The sequence below is a fragment of the Sprattus sprattus genome (genome assembly GCF_963457725.1).
Source record: "Sprattus sprattus genome assembly, chromosome: 2".
Taxonomy (NCBI): domain Eukaryota; kingdom Metazoa; phylum Chordata; class Actinopteri; order Clupeiformes; family Clupeidae; genus Sprattus; species Sprattus sprattus.
The window spans coordinates 48,521,271-48,546,270 of NC_137921.1; the positions used below are offsets into that span (position 1 = coordinate 48,521,271).

At 46.7% G+C, this 25,000-nt stretch overlaps 1 protein-coding gene across 3 annotated transcripts in view; it reads right to left on the bottom strand.

Annotated features, from left to right (window-relative positions):
• Nucleotides 1–15,441: 15,441 nt before the first annotated feature.
• The window catches only part of ntmt2 (N-terminal Xaa-Pro-Lys N-methyltransferase), a gene marked incomplete at its 5' end in the record, with an annotated part of 24,829 nt that continues 15,270 nt past the window's right edge, over nt 15,442–25,000 (bottom strand). For all 3 annotated transcript variants that reach the window (XM_080831735.1, XM_080831736.1, XM_080831737.1), the window contains 2 exons: nt 15,442–17,177; nt 23,211–23,463. In XM_080831735.1, coding sequence (XP_080687861.1) covers nt 16,921–17,177; nt 23,211–23,463 — 510 coding nt within the window. In that variant the 3' untranslated portion in view covers nt 15,442–16,920. The remainder of the gene's footprint in view (nt 17,178–23,210; nt 23,464–25,000) is intronic.

Consider the following 25,000-nt stretch of genomic DNA (forward strand, 5'->3'; position numbering starts at 1 on the left):
TGCCGCTGACAATAAGAAACTCTATAATCTCCCCGTATGCTCCAGTGATAAATCGTCAATATAATCCAGTGACCCCCCCGGCCATGAACTATGCCTGGGGGAGATGTAAGGGCATCAGTCTTCAGAAAGAGAGCGAGCTGAGTGGAGGGAAATATTGCACTGGGGAAGAGTCAGACAGAAAGAGAGAGAGAAAGAGAAAGAGAGAGAGAGAGAGAGAGAGAGAGAGAGAGAGAGAGAAAGAGAAAGAGAAAGAGAGAGAGAGGGTATGACAGAGAGGGTGTGACAGAGAGAGTAACGGAGGACTCCAGCTGAGCAGAGCCACACGCAGCTATCTACATATTTATCTGACAGACAGAATTTTACGGGGTTCCAAACCAATTATCTCATTATGTAATTAGCTAATTATCGGATCCTGCCATGGAGGCATTCATCATAGAAAGCCCTACAAACCCAAACCTGATTCAGACACTGAGCTATGGCTGCTGAAACAACCTCTCGTGCCCCTCACACCCCTCTCTCTCTCTCTTTCTCTCTCTCTTTCCTTCTCCACTTCTCCTTCTCTCACTCAAACCCCCTCTTTCTCTTCTCTCCCCCTTTCGTTCCCTCAGTCAGACTTATATTCCTATGTAATGGCTGCCCCCTGTGGAGGCTAGGAGAGATGAAGAGCGCCCGCTTGCGCGATTGCTGTAAAAACGCAAAGAACTGCACTTGCAATTGCAATCTATTCCTGTATTTCTTCTGATCAGCTTTTCTGCACTACAGATACTTTTTGAGTACAGGCCGTTCTGTCTGCTTTTCTTTTGTGCTGTTGGTTGGGTCAGTTTCTTTTGACTGTAGTCTGAGAGGCGCTGGAGTGATCTGGGAGCAGGGTGCCCACGCTGGTTGGAGAGAGAGAGCACTTTGAAGTGTCTGTGACCACGGCACATCTGCAAGCAAGATGTGTGTGAGAGAGTGTGTTTGGGCATGTATGTGTATGACTTGAGGCAGGGTATGTGTGTGTGTGTGTGTGTGTGTGTGTTGTAAAGTAGGGGTGGGGTCTGACTTTTGTCTGTGCTTTTAACATCATGTGACAATGAACAACATCTCTAAACTCCAGCCCCCAAAAACAGAAAAACACAGAGGCCTATTGTTCAAGCCAAGTTGTAGTATTTGTGTGTGTGTGTGTGTGTGTGTGTGTCTCTCTCTCTCTCTCTCTCTCTCTCTCTCTCTCTCCGTGTTTGAGTGTCTGTGTGTATATGCAAACCCTGACAAAGCATGCTATCTCTATACCGGTTTGGAGTAAGAGTGCTGTGGTGTGTGTGTGTGTAGTAAGAGTGCTGTTGTGTGTGTAAAGTAAGACTGCTGTGGTGTGTGTGTGTAGTAAGAGTGCTGTGGTGTGTGTGTAAAGTAAGAGTGCTGTTGTGTGTGTGTGTGTAGTAAGAGTGCTGTTGTGTGTGTGTGTGTAGTAAGAGTGCTGTTGTGTGTGTGTGTAGTAAGAGTACTGTTGTGTGTGTCTAGTAAGAGTGCTGTGGTGTGTGGGTGTGAGTGGGTGCAAGTGAACAAATCTGTATGTACTGGTACTGGTTTGTTTCCAATGACACCTGCAATAAAACCAGTTGGCATTAAGACGTACCATATGAGATACATAGGGGTTTGAGTTTGAGTTTTTCCATTATTTTTTCTTTGAAAATTAATTGAATCAAAGAATGATTTCATGCTTCTCTTTTCATTTTCTAAAGAAAAAGTGGGTAAATGACAGCTGTTTTATGAAGTGACTTTATACAACCTACTTACCCTTGTCCAGCGAAACACAAGGCAAGGCATATAAAAATACATAGATCTACAATTTATCCTTCTGGGTCGTTTGAAACATTTCCATTATTGAAACCCACGTTACCTTACACACTACTCTTGAGATGGACATCGATCAGTGTGTGAAGTGGAATGGGAGAGGTAAATGAACACTTGTCATCTAGGACAGAGGTCCACCAAATTCCCATTGTGTCAATACATCTGTAATAATTTCGACAAATCTTTCCCGTCGGTTCTTGTTTAAGCACAGAAACATGGAAAATATCACGGCTTCGTACGGCTGTCAGAGCAATTTTGCATGGTGATATATTTCTACTCTTTTTCACAAGTTCTAAATATATCTCTGTGCAAGCCCCTAGAAAAATGACCTTAAAACAGGGCCGAGTTTTAAAAAACAGTTAAACAGCCTCTCCCCTCTGAAGTCTTAACAGACGTGAAAACCGCAGTGAATGCGAGCAAGAGAGACGTGGGATGAGTGATGGTTAAAGGAGTGTGCGGTAAGATGCAGTGCTTTCACCCTGACGAGTTCAGGCGCGTCTGGTGGTATCACACGCCTTAATTTCTGCCCATTTCCATGGCGATCCAACGCAACGACTGCCAGGCACCGAAAGGTCTTTATTAAATGACTACAAAACCACGGGGACCGTGATTTAATCATGAGTTTATGGAACTGGGGTTGCTCGTGCCCGCCACTGACGCGCCACAAGTATTTTCACATTTCATTAAACTTCTTTTTTTCTATCTCTCTCTCCCTTTCTTTTTCTTTCTGTCTCTCTCTTCCCTTAAAACGTTTGCTTGCCCTTGTGTGTCATTTTCTTCACCCGTCAGAGACACTCCGCCTTTTTTCCAAAGCCGTCCGCTATTTGTCACCATTATTAAAGTCATATTTCACGGCTTTGTTCATTAAATTGCCGCTAAACGTCTTGGAATGCCACAGACTCCGCCGACTCTCTGGGCACTGGGTACAATTGGGTTCCATTACGGTTCAGGATCCCCAGGACCCACGCCTGCAACACAGACGAGGCCCCGGCAGCCAGCTTTTTTGAAATGAAAGTAAAGTAATGTCAGCAGCTGGATCAAATCTCATGTGTGACCAATTACATGGGAGTTAGACTCCTGTCCCCTTAAAGGCCACCACTGTGTGCCCTCGTCTCTCCTGCTTGAGTAACATGAGCCAAGAGGCAGTATGGAGGCCGTGCAGTCATGGCTGTGTTCAGATAGTCAGAGTTAGTTCTGGACGAGTCCAGTGCGAGCTCCATTAGCAGCTGATCTCTAATGAGACTCATGCTTTTACTGGCATTACCTAATAACTGTTTATGATGGACGAGGTCCAAAGCTAACAGGGCTACACGCTACGTGTTTCCCCTCTCCTTGTTCTCTCCAGGTTGAGTGCGGATGGCTGAGACGTTCCACATCTGAGTCCACTCAGAGCTCCCGCACAGGTTTATGGCTGAGGTGCTTTGTAATGTTACCGCTGTACACAAGCGCGGGAATACCTGAACAATGTTCCTCGCTACCATAAAATGCTTTAGTGTGCTCTTTAAAAAAAAAAAAAAAAAAACAGTTGCATCCTGTTTTTGGGCATGGAAAATGCAAACTACAGCAAGATACCAAAAAAGTCACTGCTTAAAATATATGTTACTCTCTACGATGATCTAGCCGGTAGGTTGAAAGAAGGGAGCAAGGGGAGGAGGAGTGGAGGGGTGGAGAAGAGAGGAGGAGAAGAGAGCATTTCATGGAGCTGAGAAAGCGCTTGGCTGTCAACCACTTTCCAACCAGACACCCTCTCGCGCCGCAAAATTGCTCTGCTGATCCCCCTGTGTTTTTCCCCCCTCTCTGTCTCTCTCCCTTCTTTATTCTCTCCCAGGCATTTTTTTTCAGTTTTCCCTCCACTCCCCTGCTCCCTCTCTCTCTCTCCACACCCCTAAGAAAAATGGAATAATAAAGTGCTGGCATGAGACCACAGCTCATTCTGAAGGCCAAAGCCCCAGCGGAGAAAAACAGCGCGGCAGCCAGGACATCAAGAGACAGGAAACGCCTTCCACCGGGTAGCGAGCAGCTTTGCATTGCGCTGTGCTGCTGCTGCCTCTACGGCTGCAGCTCCTAACAGCACAGCTGAAAGCCACTTTCTGGAGCTGCGAAGGTGGACTAGGCACCGGCCGACAGTTGGGGCAAATGGCTTCTGCTGACACTTCTGCACGCAGAGCATTCGGTCTGTAGCTTTGGTGGAGGAGCTTGGATCTAGAGACGATAGATTGGATGGAATGAAATAGCTCATGACTCAATCTGGAGATATAGTGAGATCATTTAGATGGTCTGAGCTTCAGGCTTTCAGTCAATGAGAAGGGCTTCAGTCGTGCTTTTAATCTAAAGGCCAACTGGAAGAAGTCTAATGTTTTGTCTTTAGTTTTTGCAAGAAGGGCTTGGATTTGGATTTCATCTCCAGGTTTAGTTGTTATATTTATTCAGAGAGTTCTGGGCTTTGAAGCCTGTGCTCAGCAGAAGTTTGGGGGGTGACTTTTCTTTGCAAGTAAGTGCGGGAAGTGGAAGCCCAGATCATTAGCTAGTAGACTCAAAGGCAAAGATCTGGAGTGACCCCCTCTAAAGTTCTGATGCTTAACAACGATCTTAAATCATATTTTAGTGAATCGTTAAATCTTTGCTGAGTCACATCACCTTCTTTGCATTGTGCTTAACATACAATTAAGGTGACTGTAGACATTCAGATTGTTATTTTGATGGATGAGCTTTGATCGCTAACTTCAATGGTAGAGCTCACAGGGTTGGCTGGAAGAAGAAAACGATCCGCATCATTAAAAACACAAACTCTATCCTCTGTCTTTCCTCCTCAGCCTCCATGTCTTTGACGGTAACTAAAGCTGGCATAAGGGGATGTAATAGTGTGCTGTCGAGAGATGCCTCCCCTGGTTGGGCAGGGCTGCATGTGGGAGCCATGTGGCCTCATTACAGCTGAGCTCAAGCCTTATGGGACACATCAGCTTCGGGAGTCACGCTTCCAAGGGCACTGAAGGAAAACAAGGCCGCCTACAAGGTGGTTCCACATGTTTGCACAAGACAACAAAAGTGTGGGGAAGCGAACACTGGGAATACGTAAATAGGGGGCTGAGGTGGCGAGGGAGGGGGGGGGGGGAGGTGGGGGGTGGGTATGTAGTTAAATTCAACACGATGTAATCAAACGAGGTGTTTGTTATCCTGAATTAGGGGGAATTAAAGCATGTACTGTTGTGTGTAATTATCCCCCCTCTGTTGCCACTATAACCCAGCTCCTGCTGTGGGTACACATATGTATACACACACAAAGAAAGATATACACACTCACCAACACATAAACATACACACACACACACACACACACACACACACACACACACACACACACACACACACACACACACACACACACACACACACAATAATGTACACACATGTATGTAATTATGACCACAAACACATCCAAGCATCATACACACATACACATACACACAGAGACTCAAGTACTCCCACACACGGCTGCTGCAGCAGCAGGATTTTGATGCTTACTCAGCTCACTAATTACCCCAGGCTGTGTTGAGCAGGTACTGGTCTACAGTATTTACCCTTACACAAACTCATACACTTACACCGCAAACTCCACCTCCCACACCTCACGTGGTATGTGTTTCAACCCTTAAAGAACCATTTGGTCACAGACGACCTTGCCCCAGAGAAACCAATTGTCAGTTTTGTCACACACAAACCTCAGACTCAACCTCAACATGCGCTCTGTGTTACACCAGCCTTAACTGCCCAGAACACTGTTTCAAACTCTACCATCACTCTTCTACCCCTCTAAGAAAATAAAAGAACCTCTCTCACACACACACACACACACATACACACACACACACATTATGCACACACACACACACACACATTCTCTCCTTCTTTGGGTTGGCTGACTGAAATATCCTCATCCACACCCCTGGCGTCTAAAGAGGTCACCATCCTGCACCACAGAACTCCATCAGTCTTCATGAGTCTGACTGTGGGCATCCACCACATCACACGCTCTCTCTTCTGAGGGCTCACACACACACACACACACACACACACACACACACACACACACACACACACACACACACAAACACACACACACACACACACACACACACACACACACACACACACAAAAACGGTCTCTCTTCTGAGGGCTCACGCTGGCCGCTCTCTTCTGTTGATCCTGCCCTTTTTTCCCTTCCCTTTATTTGAATATATTCGGAATGGAAAAGAGAACCCTCTTGATGTTGGTGAGATAAGGCACAAGAGCAGATTCCTGGGTCTCCGGTGGATGTCTGAGTCAGGCAAAGCCACGTCAGCAGCACCTGATACAGCAGCGGGTATGATATGGGCAGGGCCTATAAAAAGGCCTGGTAACTGAAACCTCTGTGTTGTTTGGCAAACTCTGCTATTAGGGTGCAGACGTGTGCATGTGCATACAGTCACCTTCACGCGTGCTAAGAAGAACCTTGGGGAATCGCAGGAACCATACATGCAGAACTAGTACATGTACAACCAATGAATGCAGAACCAAAATGTGCGCAAACAAAACATGGACTTTAACAAACACAATTCTCACAATTCTTCCACATCAGCAGTCACATTTCCCAGCTTGATGCGCTCTTTATTGTTACATTTCAAAACGTTCTTATGATAAACCAGCCAAATCTGTCATTGCCACATCTTTGACTTTATACCCTGTCATATTGTGGCCTAACAATATGCAATATGCCGCCAACATTCTCTCCCTGCTTAGCATTTGGTCCTAATTATTTATTTCTCTGTCAACAGCTTTCAGTCTCTTATTCTCCAAAGGAAAGATACACCTTGTTTTTTTCCCCCAAAGTTAAAGATGCTGGCTCAGAGGAGTGAGATTTCCTGCTCTCAACAGCACAAAGACTATATGTGGGTTTGTGAATGAATATGTGTGTTTATCTCTCTCTTTCTGTCTCTCTCTGTCTCTCTCTGTCTCTCACTCTCTCTCTCTCTCTCTCTCTCTCTCTGTCTCTCTCTCTGTCTGTTTCTTTGTGTATTTGTGTGTGTGTGTGTGTGTGTGTGTGTGTGTGTGTGTTTTTCTCTTGATCAGAAATGCAGTCTGAAAACCAAAAACCAAACTGAAAAAAAACAGCACAAGGCGCCACATTGCACGATATGTTAGTTTCTCTCTCATACACTCACACTCACACACAGACGCACACAGACACACACACAGACACACACACACACACACACACACACACACACACACACATACACACACACACACACACACACACACATACACACACACAAACACACACACACACACACACACACACACACACACACACTCACACAGACACACACACACACACACACACACACACACACACACACACACACACACACACTCACACACACACACACACCCACACTGTCAGCACCCATCAGGCCTTGCCTTCCAAGTACCTTTCCTTAATAATCAGGAAAATAAACCATCAACCTCTGCCCATATCTCTGCTATTCACGGTCGCCCCTTTAAATAACCCACATTGTTCTGTCTGCTCTCATTTAGGCGTACATTGCACCATCTTTTGCCACATATGTACATGCTTGTGTGTGTGTGTGTGTGTGTGTGTGTGTGTGTGTGTGTGTGTAGGTGTGTCTGTGTGTAGGTGTGTCTCTGGTGTGTGTGCGTGTGCGTGTGTACACTAAAAGCTTCTTATACGTGTGCGTGTCTGCCAGTCCCAAGTGTGAAGGTCTGAGTGTCTGGACCAGTGCCCAGTACAGTGCTTGTGTGACTGAGCTCATTAATGTTAGCACAGCTTATAGGCACTAGCGCTGCAGGCAAGTCTATGACTTATATTGGGACTGATGGCAATACTAGCCCACGCTAACACGTTCTGAAAAGGTGAATAAGTGATCAGGTGCTATTTGCACAGGAGTCTTGGGGTCAGAATGTAGAATAACTTCAGGGGTTATTTTTGTGTTGCAGGATTTTTTCGGAGACTGAGGTGGGGTGTGTAGTTGTGTTCATGTGGGAATTTGAATCACTTTGCACATGTCATCACAACACTAACATGCAAATACTTAAATAGATAACAGATAAACAGATACCAGAGCACACAGATTTGCCGACACATGCACACACACACACACAAACACACACACAAAGTCATACAAAGACAAATGTGTCTGTACGTACACTCATACTTGCACTTCACTAACTCTGTCAGGTGGTGTTGTTACACAGTTATTACAATATTTATAACTCTCCATGTGCGCAGACAGGCCTTAGGCATATGGACAGAATATCCTATTTCTAGTGTTACGTTCTGAAAGATTACCATGTTCATGTGTCTACGATCCTCTGGTCTGCACCAAATCAAGTAGAACAGACCTCGCTAGTACCTGCAGGAATGAAAGCTGATGCATGTCAAAGTCTCTGTCTTGGTCTCCCACTTTGAAAATGTCTTCCCTTTACCAAAGGTCAGGTTCCTTCACAAGAACAGAAATGTTTCCACCTATTTCCTAATACGAAAATAATGACTTAATGCAAATTATAACTCTCAATGTGGTTGTGTTCAGAAGTCTAATAGGCATCCCCTGGGCAACACAACTGGGGCCCCAAATTAAAAGTGATTTTACATGTGAATATGTTGTACTACTCAATATCTTTATGGTTTTGACAATTTCTTATGTCAATATCACCTTCAGTGCATTGTCTTTGACCACCATGTCCCCCTACCCCACCCACTATGTGAAAAACATGTGAAATTACGTGTCTAATTTCAATGTCATTTAAGAAACCATTCTTCTTACACGTTCAGGCTGAGCCAAGAGCCTACCTATACACCGTGCCCTCTACCCGCAGTTTTGTAAAACACGCGGCCACCGATGTCTCGTTTGAGGGTTTGGGTTGGGGGGTGAGCAGACTGGGTGACGCCTCTAACACAGAGGGGATCTGACAGAGCTGGAGCGCCGCCAGAGAGGAGAGAAAGAAACATTCTGTCAAACTCGAGAACAATCACACTCCCCAGCCGCTCACTCCCCACGCCCATCTGAAAATCATTAACCTAAACATTGCAGGATTTTTTTGGGTAGGGGGGACTCTGTTTGGCAGGCAAAAAATGGAACCAAATAAAATGCCTCAGGACATTACAGTAACTGCATGGGAAGATCTCAATAATGGATTCTGTGTGTGTGTGTGTGTGTGTGTGTGTGTGTGTGTGTGTGTGTGTGGTTTTGAAGTTAGATGTGGTAAGTGAGTATGTGTGTGCGTGCACATATGTGTGTGTGTGTAGGTGTATATATATTAATATGGTTTATGGTAGTTTCAACACATTTACGAGGTACATATGGGTGTATGTGTGGGTGTATATGTGTATATGTGTATATTTATGAGTGAATGAGACTGTGTGTGTGTGAGTGTGTATAGTTTTGTCCGTTTGTACGGTTGTATGGGTATGTGTGGGTGGGTGTTTTTTTTTTGGTCTTCAAAATAGAGATCAGATGCAGGTCAAGAGTAAGCTGCTACAATGGAAGTATTTAGGACGGAAACCAGAAAGATGATGAGCTACAATTATCATGTTCTATCTCTGGAGGATGGAGCCTTTGATCTGGAACAACCAGCATCATGGGGAGGAAAGTGGCCCCAAAGTGGCGCTGATCGGAAAGGTTCTGATGTGGCCGGGTCTTCCTCAGTCTCCCAGAACCCATCCTACCAGCAACACAAGTCATGCAGGACCCACAAGAAGACTGTACCCAGATCTGAACAAAGCACCTCATGTATGACTCATGAGAGAACACCATCACATTACATGTTTCAGACATTTAATCAACATGAACAAACACTGATGCAGATGTGCACAAGAGAGTTCCCTATCGCAGTGGGACTGCGATGTGATTGACGGGAAATGACCTGTTCATTGACCAATCGAAGTACTTTCTATTCACGCCGGAAGGCCGAATTGCGGCAAATCACCACCCTGAGCCCGCCCCCTCAGGAGTCTATATATTGCTGGTGAATATGCCGCGCTGTCTCTTTTCGACCTTCGCCTTCGAGCTTACGGATCTATCGACAAAGACCAACTATCACCCTTGCGTATCCTTTCTCTTTGTGTGCTTATTTTTACTCTTTCGAGTTGGTGAGTTGAATTATTCCTTACTAGCTCTGAGTGCTGCAAGGATATTTTACGCTTAAGCAAGATTGCTGTCCGGCTGGTGTCCTCGCTCGTCCTCGACTTGCTAGTTCACTGTTGCTTGAAACGTGCTACGTTGACTAGTTCTTGCTAATTGTGTCTCTTTTACAGATTCAGGATGTCCCGTCTCTACGTGGATTGTGGCCATCCCAAGGACAAGGGTGACCGGCATCGCAGCTGTACGCTGTGCCTAGGCAGAGCGCACGCTGAGGCTGCGTTGTCCGGAGAAATCCCTCCTGCATGTGCGCTCTGTGCCGCCATGACGACGGCACGAGTCACAAAGCGCCTCTCTCTGTGGGAGAGAGAGAGCATGCATCCGGGAGTGAAGCCTGCGCTGTCCGGGGTGGTGTCCCTGGACAGGCGAGGCTCCTCTCGCCCTGGAAGCAGCAGGGGTCCTGGCGGTTTCCCTCGGGAAGCCGCTGGGTCCCCCTGCTCTTCGCCAGCGCGCTCAGTGGCCCTAGTCGCGGTGACTGCAGAGGCCGCCGAGCCGCTATCTGAGCTCGACGCCCAGCTCGACGAGTTGGACGTCGACGCCAGAGGAGAGAGTCTGCTCGATGACTCGTTCGAGGTCGACTCGGACGAGGAGACAGACATGGTGATGGGTGACGCGCCGAGGGCTACGAAGCCCGCGGCACTCTCCCGGAACCTGGGTCACCAGCTACACGAAGTAGCGGTGAGGGCGGCGAGCCGGCTTGGTCTCCCCCTCCCCCCTCCGCCTAACGTGCGTTCTGCCCGGCCAGCTTTCTCAGATATCCCCCTCTTCGAGGAGGTACACGAGGAGCTGGAGACCTCATGGGCTGCGCCGTACTCAGGGCGCGCTCCGGTCCCGGGGTTCGCGGAGTACCTCCGCGTTGACCGAGCGAAAGAGATGGGCTACCTCTCCTTTCCGCCGGTGGAGGACACCGTGGCAGGGTATCTCTCCCCTGCATCCCCCACGATGAGGCTCGGCCAGAAACCCGTGCTACCCACCAAGAGCGCTCGACACCTGGCGGTTCTGGCCGAGAAGGCTTACTTAGCTGCGGGGCAGTCCGCCTGTTCTACGAACACGGCGGCGCTGCTCCAATGTTATTAAGCCAAGCTCCTCACGGAGCTTGCGGCTCGTCTGGGGGACGACGAGACGGTGGAGGAGTTACGGAGAGCAACGGATTTGTCTCTCCGCCTCACCAGGTGCTCGTCGCAAGGGCTAGGGCGAGTCATGGGGGCATCTGTGGCGACACAGAGATACCTGTGGCTCTCCCTGGCTAAGCTTTCTGACAGGGAGAAAGCACCACTCCTCGACGCTCCAGTCAGCGTCAGGGGTGTGTTCGGTGAAGCGGTGGGGGCCATGAATGAGAAATTCGAGGCTGAGTCCTGGATGCCTCGGTCCAGCAGCTCGGAGCCGATGCCCTCTTCAGGGCAGACAACACCGGCACAGGGCGTGAAGCGGAGTGGGTTCCGATCCCCAGCTCCTCCAGCTAAAGTGGCCGCACGCCGCGGCTGGAACAAGAACCCGTTCCGGCCACAGGCTCAGCCTGCTAAGCCACAGCAGCAACAACAGCAGCAGCCAGCGGGACAGACAAGCTCCGGGGCCACGCACAAACCCACACGACGTGGTACGAGAGGGCGAGGGAGACCGCAGGTTCCCTGATGTTCATCGCCCCCTGAAACGAAAGGGGGGGGGAGGTGGTGTGCCCGCCACCACCTGGGAAGATCGCCAGATGTGCTCATGTAACCCCATGTCCAGCACGACGAAATTGTTCCCACAAGCACAACATTCCCATGTTCTCGACACTGTCCCGTTAGGCGCAGACACAAGACAAGCTTGCTTTTCCCCTCCCACGATGCACCCGTTGCATTCGCAAAACCAATTTTTTATTCAAACCAAGAGGGGGAAACCCCAGATCTCACCCTCCTCTCTAGGAGTGGGGTCAGATCAAGGTTTAGACAGATTGGTGATGAGTGGCTTAGTAGCCGACAAATTCAATATAAGCCCCAGGCTGGCAGACTGCGTTTGGAGCTGGCGTGCATGCGCAGTCCCGCCCTGGGTGTTGAAAACGATTTCAAAGGGTTACACTCTTCAGTTCGCAAGGCCTCCGCCCAGGTTCACGAGTGTAATTCAGTCACGGGTGCCACGAGATCGCGCACATTTCCTTCAACAGGAGATAGATGCGCTACTCGTGAAAAGGGCTATAAGCTTAGTGCCACCAGAGAGTGCAAACTCGGGGCATTACAGCAAATATTTCCTCGTCCCCAAAAAGGACGGGAATTATCGCCCTATATTAGATTTACGTATACTGAACAAGTCTCTCATGCCGCTGAAGTTCAAAATGTTAACTCCACGCCGGCTGATTCACTTCATAAAGCCGAACGATTGGCTGATCACGTTAGATCTCAAAGATGCTTACTTCCATGTTCCGATTCACCCCAGACACCGCAGGTATCTGAGATTCGCATTCGGCGGGGTAGCATACCAGTTCCACGCACTTCCATTTGGTCTCTCCCTAGCTCCGAGAGTATTCACGAAGTGCGTAGAGGCTGCCATCGCTCCATTGAGAAAAATACGCATTCGCTTATTCAACTACCTGGACGATTGGCTTCTCGCTTCTCGCTCAGAAGCGGAGGCGGTGCGAGAGTGCCATCTCGTGGTGGCACACCTGTATCGCCTCGGATTTGTTCTGAACAAAGAGAAAAGCTCACTGCGTCCTCAGCAGACGGTGCCTTTCCTGGGCATGATAGTAAACTCTGTGGCAATGACATTGTGTCTGTCGCCAGCACGAATAGAGGCTATCAGAGACTGCGTGCAGATGTTCAGACTAGGGAGGAAGGTTTCCTCCCTTCGCTGTCAGAAGCTCTTGGGTTTGATGGCAGCCGCAGCAGTGGCACGCCCCCTCGGGATGCTTCAGGCGCGTCCATTTCAGGCATGGTATCTGTCATTGAAACTCGACTCCGCCAGAGACAAGTTTCGCTTGATCACGGTGGATCGCAGATGCTGGCAGGCCTTGACTGTATGGCGATCCCTGCATTTCCTCGCGGAAGCGGCTCCGCTCGGTGCAGTGGTAAGCCGCGTTATCGTCACCACAGACGCCTCCACAACAGGCTGGGGTGCGATATGCGAAGGATATTCGGTGAACGGGCTCTGGTCATCAACGCAAGCCACGTCACATATAAATGTGTTGGAACTGCGAACGGTGTTTCTAGCGCTTCGTCACTTCATTCACATTGCGGGCGGGTGTCACGTTCTCGTCAGAACAGACAACGTGTCCACCATGGCATACATAAATCGTCAAGGAGGGGTACGCTCCCCTGCGCTTTATCATTGGGCGAGCCGACTGCTCCTGTGGGCAGTGAAGCGCATTCGCTCTCTCAGGAAAGTGCATATTCCAGGCCGTCTCAATTACGGAGCCGACCTTCTGTCGAGGGGCAACCCTCAAGCTGCAGACTGGTGCCTTCACCGTCAGGTGATCGACCAGATTTTGCTTCGGTTTTACAGGGCGCAGGTGGATCTGTTTGCGAACAGAGAGAACACCCGCTGCCCTCTGTGGTTTTCGCTGGGGGGCGACAACCCTCCGTTAGGCGTAGACGCGCTGAGCCAGCAATGGCCCAACATGCGTCTTTACGCATTCCCTCCAATTCCTCTGCTACGTCAAGTAATCCGCAGAGTGGAGGAGGAGGGCTTGGAGTTGATATTAGTGGCGCCACATTGGCTCAATCAGCCATGGTTGGCGGATCTAATCAGACTGTCAGTGCAGCCTCCGTGGGAGCTCCCTCTGCGCAGGGATCTCCTCTCACAGGCCCACGGGACGGTGTGGCACCCCAGGCCAGAGCTGTGGCAGCTCAGGGCCTGGCTCCTGAGAGGAACAGGCTCTTAGCGTCAGGCCTGTCAGATTCTGTGGTGAATACTAATAAGAGCGCTCGGGCGTCGTCTACCCGATCTCTGTATACGCTCAAGTGGCGCATGTTCGAGCGATGGTGCGCTGCGCGCCAGCATGACCCTATCGAGTGCGCCTTGGGCATCATCTTAGAATTTTTGCAACAATTGTTTGATGAAGGGAAAGCTGCTTCTACTATCAAAGTGTATTTAGCAGCCATTTCCGCCTGCCATATTGGCATTAACGGCAAATCTCCGGGTAGTCATCCATTGGCTTCGCGCTTTATGGCTGGCATAAGGCGACTTAGAGTGCCTGTCAGGCACCTATTGCCCTCTTGGGATTTGCTAGTGGTGTTGCGAGCGCTCACGGGTCCTCCGTTCGAGCCTCTAGAAACGGTGGACTTGAAGTTTGCGTCTTGGAAGACTGCGCTGCTCCTGGCACTGGTGTCTGCGAAGCGCGTTGGTGACATGCAAGCTCTGTCGGTCAGCCCGTCGTGCATTCAGTTTTCGATTGCCGGGGACAGGGTAGATTGCGCCCTAACGCAGCATACACACCCAAGGTAGTGACGACTCCGTTTCGTAACCAGGTCATTGAGTTGGCCGTATTCTCGCCCCCTCCTTTCGCGTCAGCGGAGGAGGAGCGCTTGCACAAACTCTGCCCGGTGCGCGCTCTGCGTATTTATGTAGAGTGCACGGGCTCATTCAGGCAATCGGATCAGTTATTCGTATGCTTTGGTGCAAGCGCCAAAGGCAAACCCCTGGCAAAGTCGAGCCTCTCCCGGTGGCTGGTGGAGGCTATCACTTTGTCATATACAGGTTTGTCGTTGGAACCCCCGGAGAAGCTTTGTGCGCATTCTACTCGTGGGGTTTCGTCATCCTGGGCCCTATTTAAGGGCATGTCAGTGGATGACATTTGCAAAGCTGCGAGCTGGAGCTCTCGCCACACCTTTATTAATTACTACATGTTGGATGTGGCGGAGCCTGGTTTCCTGCAGAGCGTGTTGCAGGCGAATGATCTGTGATCATATGCAACATGCAATGTAACTATCTGCGTGGCCGTCTCCCTTTATGGATTAAAGGTGGCACAGATGGGTGTAAGTACAGATGGGTGTAAGTATTCATAAGCATGGGATCAGTGGTCCCGTTTTCTCTTATATTGAATCCTTCCCCGTTATAAGCACACTGCCGCCGCCACATGAACCTCTATGAGGGCGAGGCGACTGAGTTGGCGTGTGTATACATATTTGGCCGTCACTGTTGCACGCGGGATTAGACACGGTCCCGTCAATCACATTGCAGTCCCACTGCGATAGGGAACATCTCGGTTATAGATATAACCTCGGTTCCCTGAGGTAGGGACCAGATGTGATATGGTTGCGTGCACAGTGCGTGTGTTGTTCTGGAGGCTCGAAGGCTCAGAGTCTTCAGAGACAGCGCGGCATATTCACCAGCAATATATAGACTCCTGAGGGGGCGGGCTCAGGGTGGTGATTTGCCGCAATTCGGCCTTCCGGCGTGAATAGAAAGTACTTCGATTGGTCAATGAACAGGTCATTTCCCGTCAATCACATCTGGTCCCTAACTCAGGGAACCGAGGTTATATCTATAACCGAGATGTTTTCAGCGGTAGTACAGTCACCATTCTCTAAAGTGGTGCGACACATTTTATCTACAACTAAATCAACATTGTTCAAACAATTAATTCAGCTGTTACATTCAAAGTTTAAAAAAAATCATACTAAATATTATACGCAATAAGAAGTTTATTTACATTGATAAGGTTTTTTAACAATTTCTATCACTATTTTAATCACAACCTAGTCAGGACTAGTCAGCAATGTTGATCAGGTATGGTATGCGAACCAGAGCATGAGTGTAAGATGGGTGAACATCTTATCTACCCCTTTTAATGTTGGAAACGGGGTCCGGCAAGGGGTTATATTATCCCCAGCTCTTTTGAATATCTATATGGACGACCTTTCCAGGCAGCTGGGGGAATGGAGTACAGGTTGTATGATAGGTGATTCCCTGGTCAACCACTTTATGTATGCAGACGACCTAGCTTTACTATCCCCGAGTACAGGTGGGTTTCAACAGCTGCTTAACATCTGCACTAATTATGGGGTCGATTTTGGTGTTAAATATAATGCCAAGAAGAGTGTGGTAATGGTCTGTAGAACTAAGGAGGACATGGATATTAAGTTTCCTGCCTTTCATCTTTCTGGGCAAGCTCTGGGGGTGTCCAATAGTACCAAATACTTAGGGCACATTTAAACACTTTGGAGGATGATGCTGACAGAGGAGATTGCTCTATGTCCAAGCTAACATGTTGGTTAGAAAATTCCACCACTGTACATATGATATAAAAATGTATTTGTTTAGAGCCTACTGCACCGCTCTCTATACAGCTCCACTTTGGGTGAATTACAAGAAGGAGAGCTTGCGTTAATTGAAAGTAGCCTATAATGACTGTCTTAGGATACTCCTGAAGAAACCCAGGAGTACTAGAGCCATTCAGCTGTTCTGTAATGTGGGTCTAACCACCTTCATGGCCTTGTTGAGGAACCTTACTTTTAAGTTAATGTGTCGGCTGGACCGCTCGTCAAATGTTATAATTGATCTGATGACAGACCCTGGCCGCAGCTCTGTCAAGTACACATCTAAGATCTCGGAACACTGGCATAAGTGCGTTTTTTAGCCCTTATTTCCTTGTATATTTGTATGTATTTATGATTGTATGTATGTATGTATGTACTGTATATTTATATGTAATTTATTGATTATATGTATTGTGCATCTTCCATGTGGGCCTTGAGCCTGTAATAAAGTTTATATATATTGTGAGACTTGATGATGAAACCTCACAGAGAGCCCATGAATAAGGTAAGGGAGGATGAGAGCCATCAGTAGCATGAAGATACCACCCCCCCCCCCCCCAACATACATTGACCAAAGATGGACTTAATTTAAGATAAACATCCTTGTGAATAAAAAAAAATCATGAAAAATGTCTCTGGTTAAGTTTGTCCCTCCTGGGGTGCGCTATCGCATGGCGATCATCCAAATGGGCACCATGGACTCAGGGAAGCCCTCCTGCTTCTGCACGTCCAGAACCTTCAGGCCGGCCTTCCCTATGATGAACTTCATGACGTCCAGGTGGCGCTGGATGCTGCTGTCCGTCGGGTCCAGCTTGCAGCCCTGCCGCGCCATGTTGTCCTTGATGATGATCACACCGTTGGGCCGCAGGCTGGTCTGGCAACGCTTTAGAAACTCCATCAGGTCTTTATCAGTCAGGTGACCTACCGGAATCATGGAGGAGATGGGAAAAAGTGACCTGAATACATTTAGGAGACTTTGTCGATACATTAGAAAAAGATCTAGTTCTACTTATGTGTGGCTGCTGTGAAACATATCCCTGTATATTCCTATACACATGAATGTATAACTGGATATACAAAGTAAGCTCTCTTATTTTCTTATGTGTTGATTCCAAGCATTTTTGCTTTGATGCTGCTGTATCCTGACTGCCATTGCAAAATAGGCCATAGCATCAACAACTACAATCTGCAGAGTCTAGCTTAAAAGGTGTTTAAGGACTGTTTGGGGACATTAATGATCTTGAACATTAAGACCACTACTTTTGATATTTGACCGGGAAGGGAGGGGTCAATGGTTGCATACGTGCAAGAATCGAAGATTATATATCATCTAGTCAGGAAGAAGACACATGTTGAAATCAATCTAAGAGTAATGTCCAGATAGAATTTTTCCTGAAGAAATGAATACACACCCTCCTCTCTCTCTCTCTCTCTCTCTCTCACGCACACACACACACACACACACACACACACACACACACACACTCACACACACACACACACACACACACACACACACACACACACACACAAACACCTCATCTATCTTCATATCTATGTCTACCTCACACAAACACGCAGAGAGAGAAAGACACGCCCACCACCGCACTCTTGGTCCATCTGCTATCATTTTTTACCCCACGTGGAGTGGTGAAAAGATCACATGCTTTCTCTGGGTTCACACTTACACACACACTATAGGGGGCTGTAATTCTGCACTGCTACAAAAGAGCTTCAAACCTGCAGTCACCAATATAGAACCATTTGCAAGTATAAACATTCCTGGACTAAATTAAGACTTGTAGATGGGCAGAAAGCATAATCATATACGCACACAGTCGCTTACAGGCATACTGAACACGCACACGCACACGCACACGCACACGCACACGGACACACACACACACACACACACACACACACACACACACAAACACAGACATTCTGAAATATTTCCTCCTAGATTCACTTCAAGCACATTCAAATAATGCGAACACTTGAACACTCTAGCCCCTTATACATGCGTCAATGTAAAGCTGTTACATCGCGTCTGCACCGATAGAAACTCGCGAACGTGTTACAATTGCCTCATGTATAAGGGGTCTAGATGTGAACTGTTCGTTTTTCCGCCGATCGTCTGAGCCTTTCGAGAGAGGTGGTTTACCACGATCGTTCGGCTCAGAAAAGGGCGTGTCAAATCAGGCCGATGTGTCATGGGGGAGTCGGTGCGTGACTGGGGGGAGACGGTGACAGGAGGCTAGAAAGTTAGAGGCTAGAAAGTTCTTGCCTGTTCTTGAAAGGAGACTGATCCAATAGGCTAGTAGGCCTACATTTTTTTATCAGTAATAAAACGCAATTTGGTACACCATTTTAATATGGTAATATAGCCTACTGTTTTTAGCAAAATGAAAGAAAGCATATTTAGGAAACGCCACTGGAGCCTATTAATTCCAAAATTTCACCACATTGTAGGCCAGTGGTTCTCAACCTTTTTTCAGTATTGTACCCCCTGTGAAATATTTTTTCAGCCAAGTACCCCCTAACCAGCGCAAAGCATTTTTGATTGAAAAAAATATGTTATACACAGTGCTATGCCATCATTGTCTGATTTATTAAACTGTCAGCACTGAAGATTGAACATTGAATATTGTTGCATTGAACTGAGTGCGTTTGCAATTACATTTTAGTAAGAAACTTGTGCTTGTGCTTCACTGAAAATCTTTGTCAGTCTTGGTGGCAACGAGGCAACTGCTGTGATCAAGCTCTTCTCCAGGCACAGTCTGTTTCTCTGCTTTGGTTTGATCACAGTCATTGCAGAGAAGGAGGCCTCACAAATATGTGGAGGCATAGGGTAGTAGCTGCTCCAAAGCTTTCTCTCCCAGGTCAGGGTGCTCCTGCTTCACAAAAATCCCAAACTGTGTGAGTGTGGATGTGCCAAACTTCATCTGGAGCGATTCTTCGGGAAGCCTCCCACCTTGCCATACAGGTTTAAAATGTTGGTGTCCTTTCCCTGCAGACATATTCAGTTCAGTTTGCTGATATATATCTGCCAGATAGCACATATTTGCCAGCCAGTCTGTGTGGCATTGGGGGATCTGTGCTCAATCAGAAAGGTCTGTACTTCAGATCGTAAATCCAACAGCCGTTTGAGTATTCTCCCTCGAGAGAGCCAACGCACTTCTGTGTTCAGCTCCCATGTTTTCGTAAAAAAAATCGCGCTTATTATACAGTTACTTGCCAAAACGATAGAAGACATTCCTCCAGAAAACCTCTTTTGAATGAGTTTGTTGACATTTCGTGATTTCCGCTAAGAAAAAAATTGTTCTGCACGTGAGCAATCCACCTTCTGACTTCAAGTTTCAATGACCTTCCGTTACGTTAACTATCCGGACTACTTGCGGAATGATATGAAAGATGTGAATTAGAAGCAAAAAAACCCGTTGCCAATGACAGCGGTGATAAACTTTCCGCAGCAGTGAATATCAAGGAATTACAAACCTGCGAACGCAGACATTTAACCCACATATGGCCCATATAAATCAACGTACATTTTGGAACATTCTGAAGAGCCGTATAATAACTATTTTTAAATTATTTTTGAATGGAGGCCTATTTTAAATATATCTTTTAAAAATCTCACGTACCCCCTGGACTACCTTCACGTACCCCCAGGGGTACGCGGACCCCCGGTTGAGAACCACTGTTGTAGGCTATATACTGTAACAACCCCAACACTTGCCTGCTTCCCTTGCAAATCAAAGTTTTCCGACTATTTTTCTTACCTTCTTTCTTAGCTGTTGATGTTACTGAACTAAAAGTAGAACTTGTTCTGAAAATCTCGCGCTGCCAATGCCCAATGTCACTTCTGAGTCAAATCACTCCATCATCTCTTTGAAATTCCTTATTCCAGGAGTGGTAGGCTACAATGACTGGCTGTTTTAAAATATAACTAATAGCCTAACGAAACAAAATAACCCAGGCAGTTTCATCTTCGAGACATTAAGGCTTCTTCCAATACTGACAGCTGACTCATAGCTTGCAGGTTTGCGGGAGACGCGACATTTGAGGGATCGTCACTTAATTTAAACCTTTTTTGCTTCCGTTAGTGTGTGTGTGTGTGTGTGTGTGATAGAGACAGAGAAGACTCCGTAAAACATCGGAAAACACCGTGTCTTGTAAGCCTTAAGCTATCAATCACCCCCACAATGAAATATGCCATTACAGTCGCGACAAACTTCTTGGCATTGTGGTGCGCCCAAAACGCAAGCTATAAACGTAGCTATCCTAATGTAACCAAAATATACCTCTGCTGATATGCCTAACCTTCGTTCTATTTAGAATTTGTCTTAGCACTATGCAGGAATAGAATAGCATCTACAGTGTCAGGATTCAGGCGAGAGCGCCTGGCTTTTATAACGCACCCTGCTGCACTGAAGGAGCGCTCACTCGCAGCACTTGTTGCTGGAACGCATATAATTCGTTTTGCAAGGTGCTGTAGTCGTGGGAACGACTGGCCTTGTTTCTCCCAAAAGGAAAGTAGATTTTCCTCTGCTAATCCCGCGTCTATATGGAAGTTTGTAGAGAGAATGCAAGGGAGTAAAATGCTCCGCACCGTTGCACCGTTGTCCCTCCCTGTATCTGCTCCAGCCGCACCATTTTACTTGCAATGTGAATCATTTAATTTAAATATGCTTATTGCCATTTGTTTCACCTTAATCATTTTCTACAAACATGATATGCTATGTATGGTGTAGTAGACTGAGACTCTATTCACTACTGCACAAAAACTAGACACGTTTGCAAAACTAGACGTTTGCAATGAAGTAGGTAAAACAACTTTCGCCAATATCTCCGTAAGGGAGATGGGTTGTGTGCTCAAATTTCCTGGGATCAAAGAAGACGTTAGTATTCATGTGCAAACTAAAAATCACGTCTCAGGATTGCTGCGCATGCAAGTTATTTCTTGTGTCTCAACTGTAACTAATACCACTGTCAAATAATTATGAGTTCAGTAAAAGACGGAGCAAACACAGTTTTCTACCGTTGTTGAAACACATCCACGCGTAGGCTCGTTTTCTTTCCATCTGGGAGTGGTTATTCAAAGAAAATATTAAGAACTATATGCTGATAGAAAGAAGTGAACTTTAAGCCACTACACTGCCTGTGCACGATGCAGGGCCTCGTTTCCCGATAACGACGTATCTTAACGGCCTACGTGGATTTTCGCGACATCGTACACTAAGTAACACTTTCTATTTACGTGCGTTTCCCAACCATCAACTTAAAGTCAGGTGCACGAGCGCAACGTGCACGAGTTCTTAAGTAGCTCTTAGGAGCTGTTTACGTCAGGTTAACCTGTTTACGTTAATTGCTGTGAAATTAGCTAGCCTATGCGTGCATCGAACGTGCAATGTGCACTGAATTCGGGGCGGGGATAGTAACGCCATCTCCAGCAGAGTAGCCTATTTAAACTGTGTTCCCATTGTAAGGACATTTATTACGATCTGTCTGAGAGTGGGCTGTCAAAGCTAGCATCATCGAAGTCATACAGTACAGTAGGCTACATACATTCAATAAAATGTACCTACATTTGAGTCCAACTGCATGACCATTCTTACCCTACACTTACCCTTACAATAAAGAAGTGATCCTATTTCAACCATAACTTCATTTTAAATAATGTCTTTCTTTATGACATTTAGTTTATAGTTTAGACAGCAACGTTGACATCTACAGTATATTCAACTGCATCCACTACATCTCAAACTTTATTTGTTGGTAACTCTCCAAAAAGGCTACCATTAACACATTTCTTAATGAAAAGGAAACATGCATCACAATAATACTTCAGTGTAACCTGTACCTATGTGGAGTGCAAATATGTCTTGCCATTACACTACCCAACAGCTCTACGTCTGCTAACACTACAGAATGCATAATTCCTACGGGCACTGCACTAGTTTTGTATTACCTAATCTTTATTTTCAAATACTCAATATTCTTTATTTCTATTTTGATGGGAATAGGCAGGTGAAACAATGACATTCTCATGATGTGCTATACACAGAAACATCGTTTGGATTTCTTCTACAATAGGCCGAACGACACCCCTGGATAAGGTGTCGAGGGGGTTGAAGCGTACGTCATGCGTGACTGTATGAGCTATGAAACTAGCGATTTAAAAAAAGTTTCAATGAAGAACATGGTTGCAAATATATATGTATACAACCATCTAGCTAGAAAGCTACCATATAAGCCAATGGAGTGGTGGCATAAGCGCTAATTGTGCCATAAAACTACTGTTTGAAAGTTTCAGTTAAGACCTACATACTCTCCATTGGTCGCGTAGCACATTTCAGATCAAACCGAGTCATTATAAACATATAAAAAGTTGTGTAGATAGCTTTATTAATGTAAAATATTCCTCGCTTCAAATAGCCATGTTTCTTTTTTAAATTCCCCTTTCTTCCGAACGACTGTCGAACGACGCCCCTGGTGGATTAAATCGCTAAGTGTGAAGTTACTACTGGTCCTGACCACACGTAGAATTCTTCTCAACGAAAGATACACTTAAGCTAAGTGCTGCGTCGGGAAACCCGTCTGCAACGTAGGATTCCTCTTACGAACGATTTCAAGTGCTTTTTAGGCTTAGTGCGCGTTCGGGAAACGAGGCCCAGATCCATGTTGATGTTGTTAGTAAACAAACCAGGTGGGAGCACATCTCCGTGGTCTTTGCGCATGCCCGAGGCAATGTAAACGCTTCACATTTTGCACATGTAAACACGTAACGACAAGAGCCGTTTCCCTTGAAAATGTTCACACCTACACGCGAATACGATACGGTAAACTGTTCTGATCACATTGGCACATGTATTAGGGCCTTCTGATATACTCACAAAAACACACAGAGAGAAACACAGAGTCAGAGAGGAAAACACACTCAGATGAACTCACAGGCGACCCACTGTATCCAGACGACGTCGTATCTTATGGGGGGGAGTATGAGGTCCTTGAGGTTGTAGCAGTAGTAAGATTCCACCCGGTCGGCGTACTCGCCCAGGTACTCCTCATGAGCGTGCAGCAGGAACTCCTCCGTCATGTCTGCCATCTCCATGGTTTCGAAGATAGGGAAGAAAACTCCCTTAGACACACGGCCGATGCCACACCCACAGTCCAGAGCACGTTTTGTGCTGGCCTTACCGGGACCCTGATGAAACACACACACACACACACACACAAATGAAAGAGTTCAACCAGTGCCTGCTTCTTGTTGAAAGCACACACAGAGACTCACACACGTTGTCAGTCATCATACCTATCATACCTTCACTTCTCTTTGTCACCACCAATGAGTTTAAGGACTTGCTAAAATGCTCCCATGACACCCAGCCCACAGGTACATCATCTGTTCCCTCATTCACTGTCCTCACTGCGCAGGATACAAACAGCCTCAAGTGCACAATAGCCTGAGGGAATTGTAAGAGTTATTGATGGTGGGGTGCAAGGACATTCCTCTGCAGAAAAACCTCACTATTATATCACTGCCATTTTATAACCCACTAAAAAGCCACTATTCCCTTTAGCTGAAAGCATTGCCTTCTTCAGAGGTTATATGCATACTGCTCTGAGAACAGCAATTGACCCTTCCACGACCACTCCCCAAAACGGTAACTGATAAATCATAGCATAGCAACGGTAACTAAGCTCGGGACCTCAGTCAAGCGAGCCATTTTGATGAATGGAAGTCAATTAAAGAGACGTCTGCTCGAGAAGAGAAAATGAAACGTTGCGCTTATGGAGTGTGTAATTCTGACAGCCGATATCCAAAAAGGCTGGAGGGAGGAGTAACATTTTATCCCTTCCCGAAACCCAAGACCCAGAGACAGAAATGCCTGCTGTGGATCAAACAATGTGGACGACCCCCCCATCAGCTGAATGTCAGCAACGTAAACAGAAGCACCTACGTTTGTTCCAAGAAGCTATGTCGCTAAAATCTGCCCACTGCATCGAAAACGTGAGAAAACCCTTGCTTAAAATACGATTCAGTTTTACCACCTTACATGTTTGCGTAGCGGCGACTGTGTAGATAATAGAACACATAAACATAGCTTGAATGAACCTGTTAGCCTTAGCATTTGTCTGTCTACAAACACGGCATGTAATGTCGTGGTTGTAGCCTATATAAGCATATTGCAGACCCTTTTGCCTGCTTCGATCTGAGATCTTGCCGTTTTTCCAAAAAATGCTTGTGATTTCTTTGGGTAGTGCTGAAATTGACACGGTTGAAAACATGTTGCCACGCCATTCATACCAATGCTGAGTACTGGGAAACGTGAATGCTTGACTTATATAGCAACCGTTGCTAAGGGGGGCGGAGTTTGCGGAAGGGTCCATTGGACATAGCTTCAAAATAAAATGCCCCTTTTCAGGAGATATCTGGATTGATACGACGATGCCACTGAGGGGCAGATGTGTACGCCAGTGCTTGTTTTAGGCATCATTTTGTTGCAATTTGTGCCTGAAAACATGGCATGGTACGGCCAAACAGACCACACTTGGCTAAAACTGGATTCTTCCCACCGCATGAGCGCAGAATGAGAAGTTGTGTTTTCTCTGACATGCATTTACCGGTACATTCATGGTAGGGGTGTGGAAAATGGGGGAGTTTTTGGGCAAAATGATGGGAGGAGATGTGCAAGGAGAGATGTAATCTGTGGTATGAAAACTGGTGAATTTTTTCTGCC